The sequence below is a fragment of the Schistocerca cancellata genome, chromosome 7 (genome assembly GCF_023864275.1).
Source record: "Schistocerca cancellata isolate TAMUIC-IGC-003103 chromosome 7, iqSchCanc2.1, whole genome shotgun sequence".
NCBI lineage: Eukaryota > Metazoa > Arthropoda > Insecta > Orthoptera > Acrididae > Schistocerca > Schistocerca cancellata.
The window spans coordinates 300,798,560-300,816,580 of NC_064632.1; the positions used below are offsets into that span (position 1 = coordinate 300,798,560).

Here is an 18,021-nt window from a genome sequence, read left to right on the forward strand (position 1 = left end):
TAGGAGAATGGAGCTGTTCATACAGTGTTGAGGCATACTTTGAGAAGCCATTTCTCTAATATATCAGGTATGTCAAACATAGTTGTAGGATCTGGCAAGGTTTCTTATGTTTCATACAATGGTACACTAGGTACCTTCTGGCACACAACATATAACAACTTGCAAAGTAAAACTGTAGTTGTAAAAATAGGTAGACACTCTAGTAACCTGTTGAAAACTCTGCTACATTTACTGTGGCAACTGTCATCATTATTGTTACCTGCATTGTGGATGCCAACAATAATACAGGCTTCATCTAAATTCAATGCTTAAATGCTAATTGCTAGCTAGTAGTACTGCATGTATCTACGTAGCTTGCTGTTGTCTCCTTGTTGCTACTATCTTAGATTGAACTAACCTGTTAGCGTAACACTGCAACAAAAAGGAATAATTTTTGTATGTTTTGGTACAGTGGAAGTATGGGATGCAATATTAACTCTTACATTAACATTATCACAGTAAAATTAAATTGTAATTATGGCTTCAAAACTTTTTTTTTTTTTTAGTTGTTGAAACAAAAAGAGAGGCGGATGCACTGAAGGTTGAATCCACATTCCTACAGTGTTATATTACTCTTGCTTGCTTCACATCTGAGAGTAGAATTACACCGGTATATTATTCTGTCAGAATTTTGTATTGTATGCAGGAATGGCAAATATCCTACATCTGACAGGTTTTTGTCATTGGAGAACTCCATGATAGTTTTAAAGTTATTCAGTCACTGAATTTCAATGTATATGAACAAACTGATTTATAGCTGTGTAAAATGACCATTCGGTATTCAAGAGACGATATAGCGGGAGAAGGAATAAGCCATCAAATTTGATGTCTATTGTAACACAATTTAATCTTTTAGTGGTAACAACAAACTAGTTACGTTATCATGATTGTAAAAGTGAACCTGTATTGTTTTCTGAAGCCATGCTTATGGAACTTCATCTTGCTTTAGAGCTTTTACAAACTGTGCCAAAAGTTATTACTATTGCCATTTATGCTGTATGTTGCACTATGCCATAATCTGCACTGTATGGGGAAATTATCATTAACAGATAACAAGAATGCCTGATAATGTTGAGCCAATTCATACATTAACTTGTTACTCACAGTTTTGTTTTTAAAACTCATAACTTACTAATCAAGAAACTTTCAAGTAACCTTTTCCCACTAATTAGTTTTTTCCCTAATTTAATGTTGTGTGGTTTCTAGATTGCCACAGAAAGCTTTTCACCAAATGTGAAGAAAGACCGAAAAAAATTTGGATTGCGTAAAAAGAAGAGTTCTAAAGGCAGCTCTGTAGATCTTACAGGATCAAGTCCAAGCAAAAATACAGACCCAGAGTCAGCCTCACCACTATCTGTAAGTGTTGTTTTTCATTTCTTATCTTTCATTTCCTTTTTCCATTCTTACAACTGCAGAGAGGACACAGGACAAATTTTCTCCTCTGCAACAAAACATTTAAATTCTCTTACATTAAAATTCCTTATTGCCAACTGTTCTTTCATACTTGGTTTGCTGCTCACTGTTAAGAGAAATTCTGCTGTAGTGAAACTGCGCAAACCAGACATTAAAAATTGGTGCATCAATGTTCAGATTATTGGACGACTCTGGGTATAATTTACAGCTATTGTAATTGATTTAAAAGCTCATGGCAGTTAAATACTTATTTCAATGTTGGAAAACTTCACAAATTCACAAAAAATACTTCAGTGGCAACTGAAGCCACATGCTTTCTTTTAATGTATTTATCCTTTTTAACACACCTCTTGCTAAAACAATATCCCTACTTCTAGTCTACTTACTAAATGACAAAAAAAACCTAAAACAAAGATATTACTATAAAATTTTGTTATTTAAAATGAGGAATTTCAAAGATTTATCTACCCACTCTTCAGGGATATCACATAATTTTTCTTCTCTACATTGAATTATTAGTAATATTTAAATTGTATTTTATTCAACACGATACTTTTCCATATTTCATCTTTTTTTATATATTTATCCATTTTCCGTGTATATAAAAATGTAAATAATGGTTCTCTCACAGTATATATGTTGCTTAATTTTTGATATTCAAAGAAAATTTCAAACTTGCAAATGTTTCAACTACTTTTAACTTAGGCTTATAAAGTACTGACTAAAATTTGACAATGATCTCATTATGCTACATGTTCATTTTGCCTTAATGTGTGTACTCTGTTTATTGGCTGGGGAGTGCCTTAATTGTTGGACTTGAATGCTTTGTTCAAAGCATACATAATACTCCTTCTCTTATACTTCCTGAATGTTGGTACTGTTATTAAATATGATTTTTTTGCAACTATTTTCATCATATTCAATCAGTTAAAAGGTGGAAAGAGAAATTTGAGTGGTCAAAAATGAAGAGAATAATGATTTTCCTAAGTTCAGACATGATTCTTACTGTTAATAATAGGTCTGACAAGGTTCTCTCTAAGAATGAAATATACATGCTTGCCAAAGGAGAAAAACTGTACAGTCACACTGTCTACAATACCAGTGAAAGACATTGTTGTTAATATTGAAGCTGGAATCCATTTTTCCACTTAAATCGTCTGCAGATAAAAATACACATAGAATCAACCAGAATATTGCTTAGATGCAAACCACATGGGAGTAACTTAATGAAAGGTGAGATGAAAGCTCTCCTGATTTAAATTCTGATTAAAACCTTCTAATTCTTCCAGTAAATAAGGGAAATGCTACAGTGGTAGCACAGGAAGAAGCTACCACAGCAAAATTTGGGACATTCTAGAACCAGGAAGATATATAGAGCTTAAGTGATATCCCGCAACTTCTGTTCTTAGGATAACAAACAAGATATAGTCAGATTGAAATTATTAAATAGTAGACACTTCACATGTTGGAGCTGGTTTCATCAAATCAGACTGCTCAACGTCACACCCGAGGCATTCATCAGTACCAAATTGTCACATCAATTGGTCATTTCACTTCCAATTCCTTGTCCAGCTTTCTTCTTGATGTGTTTGGATCTTGAATCATGGGTCTGACAATTTTATTTCGTGTTTCATCACACACGATAACTACATAAACAATAACACAATGAATGATGCTAATGAAGTACACATGTTTCATATGGAGAATAATTGATACTTTCACACAAAATGTGATTCATCATCACATATACAGTTGTTATAATCACAGCGATTGGCTTACACATTAGATACACTTCGCACACAACATTGTGCAATACCAAATTTTTGAAGGCTGCAGTTCATTGTTGCAACTGAGACATCACAGTTATAAATATAACTACTTAACCCAATATTGCAACAAAGCACAATGGCCAGCATTTAAACCTGCTGTGTAGAAGGACATGGGTCAGAATCTTGTGAGATGCAATGAAATTTGTTTTATTTCTAAACCTAATCACAAGTGTTTGGTTATTATTTTTATTCAGTTAATTGATTTAAATGTAATTTTTTATTTGTAATACTTTACCACATCATTTTCATCATCTTATTGACTTTTTTATTTGCTCTGATTTTTCTTCCTATCATTTCTTTTTTGTTTGGAATCTGCCTGTGTCACCAATAATCTGCAACCAAGTGCCAAGCAGGACTGCTAATTGGTTGGAAACATGGCATCTCATGTATTCAGTGTGAGAATAGTTTCAGGTAACCAAAGATAACAAGAAATTACAGTTTACTTTTAGTGCTGAAACTGAATTTTTCCTGTCTTGCATTTGCTCTTAGAGGTTAGCTTTAATCGCCATGAGAAAAGTGATTGTGATTCTAGTTCTCCGCAGACTGTTGACTGCCGTTACCTTGGCAGATTGTTGACTGCCGTTATCTCGGATACATTGCACATCACAAGGTTGTGGTTAGCTTAGGACACTAGTTTAAATTCTGGACTACAAAATGCATTTGTGAAGTTCACATGTTTTGCCACCAAGATTGTGTGATGTACCAAAAATTTGAAAACCTGGCTGACCAGTAACCCTTATTATAACCTGAGTTGTCTGACCTATGGGATTGCCAAACACTTTCCCACTCTCCTACAGCCATTTGTGAATAACTGACACTTATGTTAAAGGTTATGGTGATTTAATGAAAAACTAAAATCCTTCTGGTTGAATCCAAGTGATATTGTGGTTAGTTCTGATGTTGTAGCACTGTTTATTATGGTCATCTTAATGAGGTGATGTAACAGCTAGAAATTATTTTCCCAAGGAATATAGCAGATCTCTTTAAACATTGTCTCAGATCAACTTATTTATAGTGAAACAACAAAGTATATGAGCAAACTGATGGCATATCTATTAGGAACCCCTTCATCACATTTGTTAACTTAGTCATCAGTCCTCTGGTTTGGTGGCACCACCACGAGTTTCTCTCCTGTGCCAACCTTCCCATCTCAGAATAACAATTGTGACCTATGTCCTCAATTATTTGTTGGATGTATTCCAATCTATGTCTTCCTCTCCAGCTTTCACCACCTATAGCTCCCTCTAGTAGTGTGGAAGTTAAACCCTAATGTTTTAATAGATATCCTATCATCCTATCCCCTCTTCTTGTCAGTGTTTTTCCTCACTGATTCTATGCAGAACCTCCTCATTCCTTACCTTATCAGTCCACCTGATTTCCAACATTCTTCTATTGCACCACATCTCAGATCCTTTGATTCTGTTCTATTCCGACAGTCTGTGTTTGACTACCATACAATGCTGTGCTCCAGATGTACATTCTCAGAAATGTCTTTCTCAGATTAAGGGCTGCACTTGATACTAGAAAACTTGTCGTGGCCAGGAATGTCCTTTTTGCCAGTGCTATACTGCTTTTTATATCCTCCTTGCTCCGTCCATCATGGGTTGTTTTGCTGCATAGCTAGCAGAGTTCCTTAACTTTGTCTACTTCATCATCCCCCAATTCTGATAAGAAGTTTCTTACTATTCTCATTTCTGCTACTTCTCATTACATTTGACTTCCTCTGATTTACTTTCAGTCCTTATTCTGTACTCAGATTGTTTGCTCAATTTAACAGATCCTGTAAGTCTACTTCACTTTCACTGAGGACAGAAAATCTTATCATTGTTATCCTTTCACCTTAAATTTTAATCCCACTCTTGAACCTATCTTTTATTTATCTCATTGCACCTTTGCTGTGTAGATTGAGCAATAGGGATAAAATATTACATCCCTGTCTTACAACCTTTTTAACCTCAGCACTTCGTTCTTGACCTTCCAGTCTTATTGTTCCCTCTTGATTCTTGTACATATTCTGTATTACCCATCTGTCCCTATAGCTTATCCTCATCTTTTCAGAATTTTGAATGTGCCTTGATTTTTCTTGCTTCCATTTCAACCACATCAGAGTTGCCTCTCTGGTATTGTTACCTTTTTCTAAAGCCAAATACACTCCTGGAAATGGAAAAAAGAACACATTGACACCGGTGTGTCAGACCCACCATACTTGCTCCGGACACTGCGAGAAGGCTGTACAAGCAATGATCACACGCACGGCACAGCGGACACACCAGGAACCGCGGTGTTGGCTGTCGAATGGCGCTAGCTGCGCAGCATTTGTGCACCGCCGCCGTCAGTGTCAGCCAGTTTGCCGTGGCATACGGAGCTCCATCGCAGTCTTTAGCACTGGTAGCATGCCGCGACAGCGTGGACGTGAACCGTATGTGCAGTTGACGGACTTTGAGCGAGGGCGTATAGTGGGCATGCGGGAGGCCGGGTGGACGTACCGCCGAATTGCTCAACACGTGGGGCGTGAGGTCTCCACAGTACATCGATGTTGTCGCCAGTGGTCGGCGGAAGGTGCACGTGCCCGTCGACCTGGGACCGGACCGCAGCGACGCACGGATGCACGCCAAGACCGTAGGATCCTACGCAGTGCCGTAGGGGACCGCACCGCCACTTCCCAGCAAATTAGGGACACTGTTGCTCCTGGGGTATCGGCGAGGACCATTCGCAACCGTCTCCATGAAGCTGGGCTACGGTCCCGCACACCGTTAGGCCGTCTTCCGCTCACGTCCCAACATCGTGCAGCCCGCCTCCAGTAGTGTCGCGACAGGCGTGAATGGAGGGACGAATGGAGACGTGTCGTCTTCAGTGATGAGAGTCGCTTCTGCCTTGGTGCCAATGATAGTCGTATGCGTGTTTGGCGCCGTGCAGGTGAGCGCCACAATCAGGACTGCATACGACCGAGGCACACAGGGCCAACACCCGGCATCATGGTGTGGGGAGCGATCTCCTACACTGGCCGTACACCACTGGTGATCGTCGAGGGGACACTGAATAGTGCACGGTACATCCAAACCGTCATTGAACCCATCGTTCTACCATTCCTAGACCGGCAAGGGAACTTGCTGTTCCGACAGGACAATGCACGTCCGCATGTATCCCGTGCCACCCAACGTGCTCTAGAAGGTGTAAGTCAACTACCCTGGCCAGCAAGATCTCCGGATCTGTCCCCCATTGAGCATGTTTGGGACTGGATGAAGCGTCGTCTCACGCGGTCTGCACGTCCAGCACGAACGCTGGTCCAACTGAGGCGCCAGGTGGAAATGGCATGGCAAGCCGTTCCACAGGACTACATACAGCATCTCTACGATCGTCTCCATGGGAGAATAGCAGCCTGCATTGCTGCGAAAGGTGGGTATACACTGTACTAGTGCCGACATTGTGCATGCTCTGTTGCCTGTGTCTATGTGCCTGTGGTTCTGTCAGTGTGATCATGTGATGTATCTGACCCCAGGAATGTGTCAATAAAGTTTCCCCTTCCTGGGACAATGAATTTACGGTGTCCTTATTTCAATTTCCAGGAGTGTAGATTGTCATGTAACGTATCCTCAGTTTTCTTTTCCATTCTTCTGTACATTATTCTTTTCAGCAACTTGGATTCATGAGCTGTTAAGCTGACAGTGTGATGGTTCTAAACCTTATTGATTGGCGACTCCATGTTGTCTTGTGCACTACGACCAGATAACAGGTATACTTGAATAAAGAGACAGCATTGGTCGTATATTTTTTACTATCGCAAAATCGATTTTCTGTCACTGAGTGACCATCTTCAGTGCTGTATTGTATAACTTAAATTAGGATGCACTGTTGTCACTAAGCTTACGGCAATCACATAGTCTATGACTATAGTCTAGAGGGATTGGGCTTCCCTCTGACAACCATGCCTCCATCCTTGCTACCCTCCCTATTTTCCTTTCCCTGTTGCTTCATAACCTGGGTTGTGAGTAACTGAATCTCCTTTCCCTTCTTCCGTTTCTTTCCCCTCACTCCTCCCCGATGAAGGAACATTTGTTCCAAAAGCTAGGAACGTAAATTTTCGGTTCTGTTTTATGTGTATCTATCGGCTGTACTGAGCTGAGGTAAGTACTGGCCAGCCCCTCTATCTCTTTGTTAGTATTTGTTTCACATCTTTATATGAGATTTTCCATTAATCATTTACAAATTGTGGGTTCTAATGCAAAATTAAGCAAAAAGCATAAACTCTTCTGCAGCGAAAGCATACATCAGCCCGAATCCACTATCTTAGGTAATGGTCTCATGACGTTGCAACCGAACTATTGTCAGAATACCTATAAGCAGTTCATCTTTCTGAGCTGCTTTGAATTTAAAATATTATGTCTTGGTGTATGATGCACTGGAGGGCAGTTACAGTTTACACCGAGTAGATGGCCTATTGTGTGACAATATGCACATTCTATGGTTCAGACTACAGTTACTTTGTGTAACTCTTGAGACACATGATATCTGAAGGCTCATTGGTAGTAACTTAGACTAAGTAGACACAGATGATGCAGAAAAGTGATAAACAGCAGTGTTTTGAAGCAACAGTGAGCTGCACTGAAATGCTGGTGATTGGTTTTAACTGGTACAGTTTTACACGGGTTCTGCTGATTTAACTTTGGAACAGTTGGCTCTGAGTTGGTATGGAGAAATTTACACTTATGATTGAGACCATGTAGATAAGCAACTCACACTCCGTTCAACTGTTCTCTACTTTTGCTGTGGTTACATGCAACAGAACTGGCGACTGCAGGTACCTTACTTAATTTGCAAAAATGTGTGTTTCATATGTCTTGGAAGGGAGCAAACTGGACTCAGTCAAGGGATTTAAAGTATATGACAATATATGTCCAGAGGTAGAAAATGACAGCTGCAATTACATAAAATAGGCCCCTAAGCTGATCTCCAGGTGGGATCTACTCAGGAAAATGTTGTCAGGAAAAATAAAATTTGTATTGTGTGGGTCGGAATGTGGAAAGTTAGATCACTTAATTGGGTAGGTACTGAAGCTTAGCAAATTTAGAAAGGGAAATGGATAGGCTGAAGTTAGATATAGTGGGAATTGGGGAAGTGAAGTGCTCTGGCAGGAAGTGCGAGACTTCTGGTCAGGTCAGTACAGGTTTGTCCACACAAAATGCAATATGGATCATGCAGGAGCAGATATAATAAAGAAAAATAAAATACAAATGCAGGTAATCTGCTCTGAACAACATAGTGAACACACAGCAACACAAGCTGATACACCTACTAGCTCGATAGGTGATAAATAGATGTAAAGTATGTATGAAGATGTAAAAGAAATTATTCAGACCACTAAGCAAGATGAAAATTTATGATATGGCACTGTGATTTGATAACAAGAAAAGGAGAAGAGAAAGAAAGTAGTAAGATAACATGGATTGGGGGAAAGTAATTCAAGGAGAAGCAGTCTGGGAGAAGTTTGCGTATAGCAAATTTTAATAATTGCTACTGCTTGATTTAACGATCACAAAAGGAGGTTGTATACATAAGAGACCCGGAGATAACAGAGGGTTTCTGTAGTAACCAAGTAATACATGAAACCAATCCAAGTCACACAAATATGGCTTTAGTCGTAAACCTCTGAACAATAACAGAAATAAGCCTCTCGTGGCTCCACCAGTAACAAGCCAAAAGAAACATGTAATGTGACAAATGCTGTGATGGGAACAAAACAATTAAAAGATGTGAAAAGTGAACTGGGGTCCATTATTGGAAACTAAGGTGCGAGGCAATCTCTCAGTAGGAAAAAGCCCTCAAAAGTGCACGAATTGTGACCTCAGCCAATCTCAGCGCAGCTCAGAGAAAGAAAGAAATGGGGGAAATGCATCCACTACCAAGAGGCAATAGGAATTCAAGAAGGGACCTGCAATGTCTACATGAATGCATTCCCACAGCTGGTGTAGTGTATGCCAGGGGAACAGAAATGCCCTGGAGAGCCTGTTGTCAAGCACATTGTTCACAAGTCACAACAAAATGGACAATTCCGCCATCAGTCCCTTCCAAAAACATGTCTGCTAGCCAACAGTTTAATGTGTGAAACTCCCCAATGTGGAAAGGCTTAAAACCTCACATCATAATGAGGCAGTAATGACTACTCTGGGAGAGCGGGCTTCCATGGACAACAGCAAAACACTGTCAAAAACAGAGGGGTGATACCTTAAGGAAAAATAGTTGTGCATGGGGTCCAAATCTCGACCCAGCATATCCTGTTGAACAAGCCGAACCACTTGGCAGAGAACTGGGTCGGTGGCAATGGCAGCTGCTATGTACAAGATTGTAATTGGAAAACCCTTGACCGTGGCCTGCATTTCCTTATCAAGATGGAAGCAAAGCAATTCTTCATGATCAATGTTAGGATCAAGACCTACACGAAGGCGGGACAAAGTGTCTGCATTGGCATGTTTAGACATGATCGAAAATGGATTTTGTAATTGTAGTGAGATCAGAACAGCACCCAGCATTGTAGGTAGTGTGCTGCCTTGTCGGGCAAGGAAGTGTGGGGTTAAACAGGAAACCAAGGGTCTATGGTCAGTAATAAGGTGATACTTGGAGCCATTCAAAAAATTGTTAAATTTCTGGAGAGCATGAACTATGGCAAGAACTTCTTTTTCCACCTGAGAGTGACGCTGATCTGCTGGAGTGAGAGATTCCGAGGTGAAAGCAACAGGTCATTCAGAGCTGTCGGCATATCGGTGCACTATGACTGCGCTGAAGCCGTATGTGGGGCATCAGTTTATGTGAGGCATCAGTTATCAAAACAATGTGCTGGTCCAGAGAGAATGTAGCTAAACAAGGGGCCAGGAGTAGTTTGGATTTCAACATTTGAGAATAGCACATTTGCAATCTGGTCTCCAACAAAGAGGTACATTCTTGTGTGACAAGGCATGCAACGGATGGGCCAACGTGACATCCCTAGCAGGAATTTATGGTAGTAGGCTAGCTTCTGTAAGAAGGCCTGAAGCTCCTTTGTGGACAAGGGGTGAGGCATGGCTGTAACAGCAGGGATGTGGTCTAGAGGAGGGTGAACCCCATCCTGCGAGACCTTTAACCCCAAATAAACAATAGAAGGTTGAAAAAGCTGAGATTTCATGAGGTTACTCTGTAAGCCACCGCACTGTAACATAGGCAAAAAAGTCCATAAGTTTTTCAAGTGATTGGTTGTGGAGGAGCCCCTGACAACAATATCACTCAGGTAATTAATGTAACTGGGGACAGACATAGTCAGTTGCTCTAAAAATCGTTGGAAAATAGCAGGGTCACTAGCCACACCAAAACAAAGGCACAAATATTGATAGAGACAGAATGGAGTATTCAAAACAAGAACTCACCACGACTGTTCGTCCGCAGGAACCTGTAGATAAGCTTCAGACAAATCAATTTTAGAAAAGAACTGGCCACCTGATATTTTCGTCAACAGTTCCTCATGGTTTGAGGGAGAATATTTATCTACAAGCAACTGTGCATTAGCATAGTATTGAGGTCTCCACAGAGGTGAAGTTTCCCCAACAGCTTTGGAACTACGACCAGTGGGGATGACAGTTCAGTAGTCATAAGAGGTTGCATCAGTGCTAGAGATTAACATATGTCCAATTATGCTTTCAATTGTTAATTTAGAGTGGCAGGAGTAGGATGTGCCCAACAAAAACGAGGCCAAGCCGTGGATTTCAAAGAAATAAGAGCAGAAAAATACGTAGCACACCCTGTACCCTCCTAAAACAAATCCGAAAACTCCTCACACAGTGTTTCCAATTGAGAATACAGTAGCTGACTGGACACAAGGTGAACTTAGTAGGCGATAGAAAATCCAAATGCTTGAAATGCGTCCATCCTGAACAAGTTCTCAACAACAGCATCAGCAACCAACAAAAAATAGAGGCAGATACCATAAATTGTCCCAACAGGACAGTATTCTGTTTGTTATAACTAACCAGCTTCTGTGTGACAGGTGTCAACGGTGGCGATTGTAAACTCACAGAGGCCTGAGAATTCAATAACGTCTCTGCAGCATGTGTGTTGACCTGCAGCTGGAGCACTTGGTGAAAAACATTCTACATGATGAACAACTTGGGAGAAGTCACAAGCATTGGAGTCGCACGGTTTACATTCATGTCCATATCCTGGACAACCTTTGGTGAATGACATACAGATGTGATGTGACCTTTCTTCTGGGAAGCATTGCAAATAGTCCAGCACTTAAGGCATGCTGAATGTTCGTACTGTACAAAACAGAAAGGACAGGACAGAAACAGAGAATGGTGATGCTAGTTCTGTGGAGGCCATGGCTGCTTGAGCCGGCCTTGAGTTGCTCGGCACTGGTCCCGCATGTTTTCTGCCACCAATGCCACGTCACTGTGCAAGCTGTTTGTCTTCCTAGTGGACACATCATGTGACACTACTGCCACATTGCTCCACACTTCAATTTGATCAGCCACTGCCCAAGAAACTTCAAAATATTGTGCTATTTGCAAAACTTTGAATCTGTGTAAAATCATTATGGGCATCAGTAATGAATTGCCACTTAGGCTAAGGCCGTGAAGTTTTGCTGCCCAGTCCCTGTATGCCTGGTATTGTTTCTTGTGGCATCCTTAGAATTCAACCCACACTGCTATGACATGCATTTGTTTGCAATGTTATTTGGACAGTAAACTGCATGTGTGATCAAAAGTAGAAGCTGTCACTTCTTATAAAAGGGGCAAGCTGACAGAGCAATTGATACACCTTAAGTGGAATCTACGAGAGGAATAAGGCTCTGCACAAATTCGAGTCTGTCACATTGAAAGCCAAAAAATTCTGTTTTTTGTAGTAAGTTTCCAGTCCTTGGCTGAATCATCAACTCGGAGGAAAAGTTGGTAGATTGACCAGTGGACCTGTACCTAATAGATTGTGGTAAATCAGAGACTTAAGAAACAGATTTTAAACTTTGAAAACATTTCCATGAGCAGGTCTGGACTCTGCCCACTGCAGATTAAAACTGAAGAAACTGAAGAAACTTCAGAAGAAGAAGAAGAAGAAGAAGAAATGAAGGAGACATGAAGAAAATTGAAATAGTTAGAGATTGTTGAGAATTTCAAAGGGAGCATTTGGCAACAATTAACTGAAACAGGAAATTGGAGTACCGTAGGAGACAAATGGGGTGCTTTGAGAAATGAAATAGTGAATGCAGCAGAGGACCAAATAGGCAAACAGACAATGTCATGTAGACATCCTTGGATTACACAAGATACTGAATTTCATTGATGAAAGGAAAAAGTATAAAAATGCAGCAAATAAAGCATATAAAATGGAAAACAGGCATCTGAAACATGAGATTGACAGAAAGTACAAAATATTAAAGCAGGAATGGCTATAGGAGAAATGTAAGGCTGAAGAAAGATGCCTGACAGTGGAAAAGATAGATGCTGCTTATAGAAAAATTAGAGAGACCTTTGGGGAAAAGAGAAACAGCTGTATGAATGTCAAAAGTTCAGATTATATGCCAGTATTGAACAAAGAAGAGAGAAGCCAAAGGTGGAAGAAATATGTAGAGTTACACCACAGAAAAAATTGCTTCCGAGAGGAGAAAATAAGATATGGGAACACCAGGCCATTCGAGTTCACAGAGACATCAAAGATCTCCAGGCTAATTGGCTATGTTCAAAGCATCCATCTCTCGTAACAACAAAATACCCTCAGACTTCAAGAAGAATATAATAATTCCAATCCCAAAGAAAGCAGGTGTTGACAGATGTGAAAATTACCGAACAATCAGTTTAATAAGCCACAGCTGCAAAATACTAACACAAATTCTTTACAGACGAATGGAAAAACTAGTAGAAGCCGACCTCGGGGAAGATCAGTTTGGATTCCGTAGAAATACTGGAACACGTGAGGCAATACTGACCTTACGACTTATCTTAGAAGAAAGATTAAGGAAAGGCAAACCTACGTTTCTAGCATTTGTAGACTTAGAGAAAGCTTTTGACAATGTTGACTGGAATACTCTCTTTCAAATTCTAAAGGTGGCAGGGGTAAAATACAGGGAACGAAAGGCTATTTACAATTTGTACAGAAAGCAGATGGCAGTTATAAGAGTCGAGGGACATGAAAGGGAAGCAGTGGTTGGGAAGGGAGTGAGACAGGGTTGTAGCCTCTCCCCGATGTTATTCAATCTGTATATTGAGCAAGCAGTAAAGGAAACAAAAGAAAAATTCGGAGTAGGTATTGAAATAAAAACCTTGACGTTTGCCGATGACATTGTAATTCTGTCAGAGACAGCAAAGGACTTGGAAGAGCAGTTGAATGGAATGGATAGCGTCTTGAAAGGAGGATATAAGATGAACATCAACAAAAGCAAAACGAGGATAATGGAATGTAGTCGAATTAAGTCGGGTGATGCTGAGGGAATTAGATTAGGAAATGAGACACTTAAAGTAGTCAAGGAGTTTAGCTATTTGGGGAGCAAAATAACTGATGATGGTCGAAGTAGAGAGGATATAAAATGTAGACTGGCACTGGCAAGGAAAGCATTTCTGAAGAATAGAAATTTGTTAACATCGAGTATAGATTTAAGTGTCAGGAAGTCATTTCTGAAAGTATTTGTATGGAGTGTAGCCATGTATGGAAGTGAAACATGGACGGTAAATAGTATAGACAAGAAGAGAATAGAAGCTTTCGAAATGTGGTGCTACAGAAGAATGCTGAAGATTAGATGGGTAGATCACATAACTAATGAGGAAGTATTGAATAGGATTGGGGAGAAGAGAAATTTGTGGCACAACTTGACCAGAAGAAGGGATCAGTTGGTAGGACATATTCTGAGGCATCAAGGGATCACCAATTTAGTATTGGAGGGCAGTGTGGAGGGTAAAAATCGTAGGGGGAGACCAAGAGATGAATACACTAAGCAGATTCAGAAGGATGTAGGTTGCAGTAGGTACTGGGAGATGAAGAAGCTTGCAGAGGATAGAGTAGCATGGAGAGCTGCATCAAACCAGTCTCAGGACTGAAGGCCACAACAACAACAACATGTATAAAAGTAATGATAATGTAAGGCTTTTGGCAATTTGACAAACGTTTACAGTTTTTCCAAACCAAATTAAGAAAACTGTGTATAATATTTAAATGCTGACTATTTTGTAAATAAAAAGCACATTATATGTTGAGGTAAAAGGTGAAACAGTGCTCATATTTAGCAATGATAGTCTGTACAAAAGTTCATTCATATCTGTGACCGACAACTGTGAGGCTTCTATTGTTAACCACAGTTAATTTTTGTGTATTTAGTGTGTGCTTTAATCATGCTGTAATCAGCCTACATAAAATAATTCTATAAGATATTGCAGTTTGTCAGTGAGATACTTCAAAAAGATATTGATGGCAATGAATTTATAGTAAGCCAATGAATTAGATTATGGTGTTAGAAATGTGTGGTGTTCCCAAATTCTACCTTATTATGTTGTGTTTGTGTTGCGGTCTTCAGTCCGGAGACTGGTTTGATGCAGCTCTCCGTGCTTCCCTATCCTGTGAAAGCTTCTTCATCTCCAAGTAAAACTGCAACCTACATCCTTTTGAATCTGCTTAGTGTATTCATCTCTTGGTCTACCTCTACTATTTTTACCCTCCATGATACTCTCCAATACTAAATTGGTGATCTCTTGATGCCTCAGAACATGTCCTACCAACCGGTCCATTCTTTTAGTCAGGTTGTGCCACAATTTCCTCTTCTTCCCAATTCTATTCAGTGCCTCCTCATTACTTACATCTAATCTTCAGCGTTCTTGTGTAGCACTGCATTTTGAAAGCTTCTATTCTCTTTGTGTCTAAACTATTTCTCGTCCATGTTTCACTTCCATACGTGGCTACACTCCATACTAATACTTAACAGTAAATACTTCCTGACACTTAAATCTATACTCAATGTTAACAAATTTTTCTTCTTCAGAAACTCTTTCCTTCTATTGCTGGTGTACATTTTATATCCTCTCTACGTCGACCATCATCAGTTATTTTGCTCCCTACATAGCAACACTCATTTACTACTTCAAGTGTGTGGTTTCCTAATCTAATCCCCTCAATATCACTTGACTACATTTGACTACATTCCATTATCCTCGTTTTGCTTTTGTTGATGTTCATCTTATATCCTCCTCTCAAGACTGTCTAAAACAGTTATCATTGCTTTAATTGTTATCAACTTCACAAAAGTTTTATTGATACTGTCTTTACTTCATGTTTTTACACTGTATTCATTTGCTTAATATCTTGCTTTTTGTGGGTTAATTAGTTGAATGTTCTGTAGACACATTAATAATAAACATGATATGAAATGTGCTTTGTAAACAGCTTGGTTCAGCCTGCTAATGCACTTGGGAAATATGGGTGCTTGTTTTCATTTTTCATGCAGCGATACAGGCAGATAGCCCTATAATGCAGACTACAATTTGATATTGCAAACATATAAACATGTGAAGCTCATGAAGCTTATTTGCAGAATTACAGTTGTATTCATTAATCCAAATAGTTAGAATCTGTCATCTCTAGGTCAGCTTTTGTTACATCAGTACTTCTGTTTTTCACTTGGAGAATGAAGTCATTTGCACAGAATAACACATAACATTTGCTAACATATGCCATATTGGAGATGCAGGTAAATAGCCTTCTGATGGCAGTAATTTAAGATTGGGTCATAGCTGGGCCAGAGACCATCTAATATGTCATGGATTGTGTCTGAAGGATCTAAAACTGTGCATGCACTGTGATCCATGCAGCTACAAGGGTTGTGGGGAAGATCTACTTGTAATATTTTCAACACTGTGATACAATTTTTTTTCTTCATTTGTTTACAGTATAAAATAGGATCTACATTTTTGTATTTAATTTTAGGCTTCTTTTCTCTACTCTGTTGTACAGTAAGAAAATAATTTAATAATCTTCTTAGAAATTGGGGTAATGCAGTGCTATTCCTTGAAGTTGACTTGATGGTTCACATTGTGAAATGTCAATTATCTGAACATACACTAATAAAAAGTACTGTTGGTATCAAGGTATTTTTACTCCAGGCAGGTAACACCTCCCTCATAATAATTTTTATCTGTGGGATTGTGGTCATTTAAGACACAAAAAGATATATAATTCAGCTTGTACTTTTTTCATTCACTACATCAAAACTTAATCTGCTTTGTTTAGAGGATAGTTAGACATGTACAGTATTTGTGTCATTCTCTGTAACAGACCTGCTCATTGGGGACGGGACATAGTCCATCACTTCAGCAGGCACTGAGTAGCAGCAACACTTCCTTACCTACAGCATCAGCCCCAATAGCTGTCGCTGTGGCCCGGCCTCAGAGCTTGCCAGGAACGGAGCAACACCTCTTAGTGGCTGCAGGGAGTCCAGGACTGCTGCTCCCTTCTGGAACACCAACAGACAATCAGCTCAGAGATGATTTTCAAGTGCTTGCAAAAGACAGTGAGTTGTTGTTCCTTTTAATGTTTTGGAACATAGATTTTGGTGATACTAATCTGTAATACAGCCTGAGGTGTAAGTTAGATCGAAAGGTGAAGTCTGGTTGTGAGTTGGTGAAGTCAATATTTATGAATACGAAATTGTAGTTTTAGTGACGTACTGATCTGTAACTTAGCCTGAGGGCTTGATTAGATTGAAAGGTGGTAGTTTATCTGTGTTTTCACAAGATGGTGGTGTTGAAGGCTTCAATTAATCATCTTATTGGGCACTGTCTAACACTGTCAACTTCTTATCAGTGTTACAAGATTTTTTTTGACTAATCTCCAACTTTCTTTCACATTCTTTTATTCAGCAATTTTTAGATATGTTAACCGTTGTTGTGCTTGTAAAGGGTGATTATAATTAAAGTTAAACTTTCAAACCGCTGTAGAAGTAACACCACTGTTCAGAATGATGTCAAATTGCAACAGAATATTATCAGTGAAGGGGGAAAACGTATAGCAGAAGAAAAATAAATAGTTACAAAATGTAGCAATAGCTGGCACTGTAAGCATCATAACTTAATAGTGGTCGACTACAAATGACAAATGAATCGTACAAAAATGCCTAAGGTGTACGTTTTATGTTAAGCAAACTGTACTACTCAGAGTGCATGGGTGTACAGGTGTGATACTGTTAGTTATGTAAGCCCATCCACCATGGCAAGGTCATATCACATTGGATGGGAAAAATTGGTTTTTAATTGACCTGAGGCCAAACATCACACAAAAAGCATCACTCACATTGGTTTTTAATTGTCCGGAGGCCAAAAACAGCGTAAAGAGCATCAATCACATCAGTTTTTAGTTGTCCTGAGGCCAAAAACCACATAAAAAGAATAAATCAAATTCAAATCGGATTATTAATTTCTGTGTCTGGCGCAAAACATGTTCAATTTGCTGCCCACCATACTTTGCAACAAGTTGAAACCGAGAAACAGCATGTTCCACAACTGATCGAAGTGTTTCCAGGGTCACGTTTAGAATGTGTTGTGCATTGCATATCTTCAGTGCAGCTAAGTTTGCAATCGGAACACTGAATACAACATCCTTCAGATAGCCCCACAACCAGAAGTCACACGGATTAAGGTCAGGTGATCGGGACAGACAGGCTGTAGGGCAATGGCGGCTGATAATTCTAGCATTTCTGAAATGGCACTTCAGCAGCTGCTTAATTGGATTTGCAATGTGTGGA

General features: G+C 39.6%; 1 protein-coding gene across 1 annotated transcript in view; it reads left to right on the top strand.

Moving 5' to 3' along the window:
- The window catches only part of LOC126092630 (oxysterol-binding protein-related protein 6-like), a 262,237-nt gene that overhangs the window by 116,230 nt on the left and 127,986 nt on the right, over positions 1-18,021 (top strand). Inside the window, exons 8-9 of the mRNA XM_049908352.1 lie at positions 1,246-1,395; positions 16,557-16,791. Of these exons, the coding sequence (XP_049764309.1) occupies positions 1,246-1,395; positions 16,557-16,791 (385 nt within the window). The remainder of the gene's footprint in view (positions 1-1,245; positions 1,396-16,556; positions 16,792-18,021) is intronic.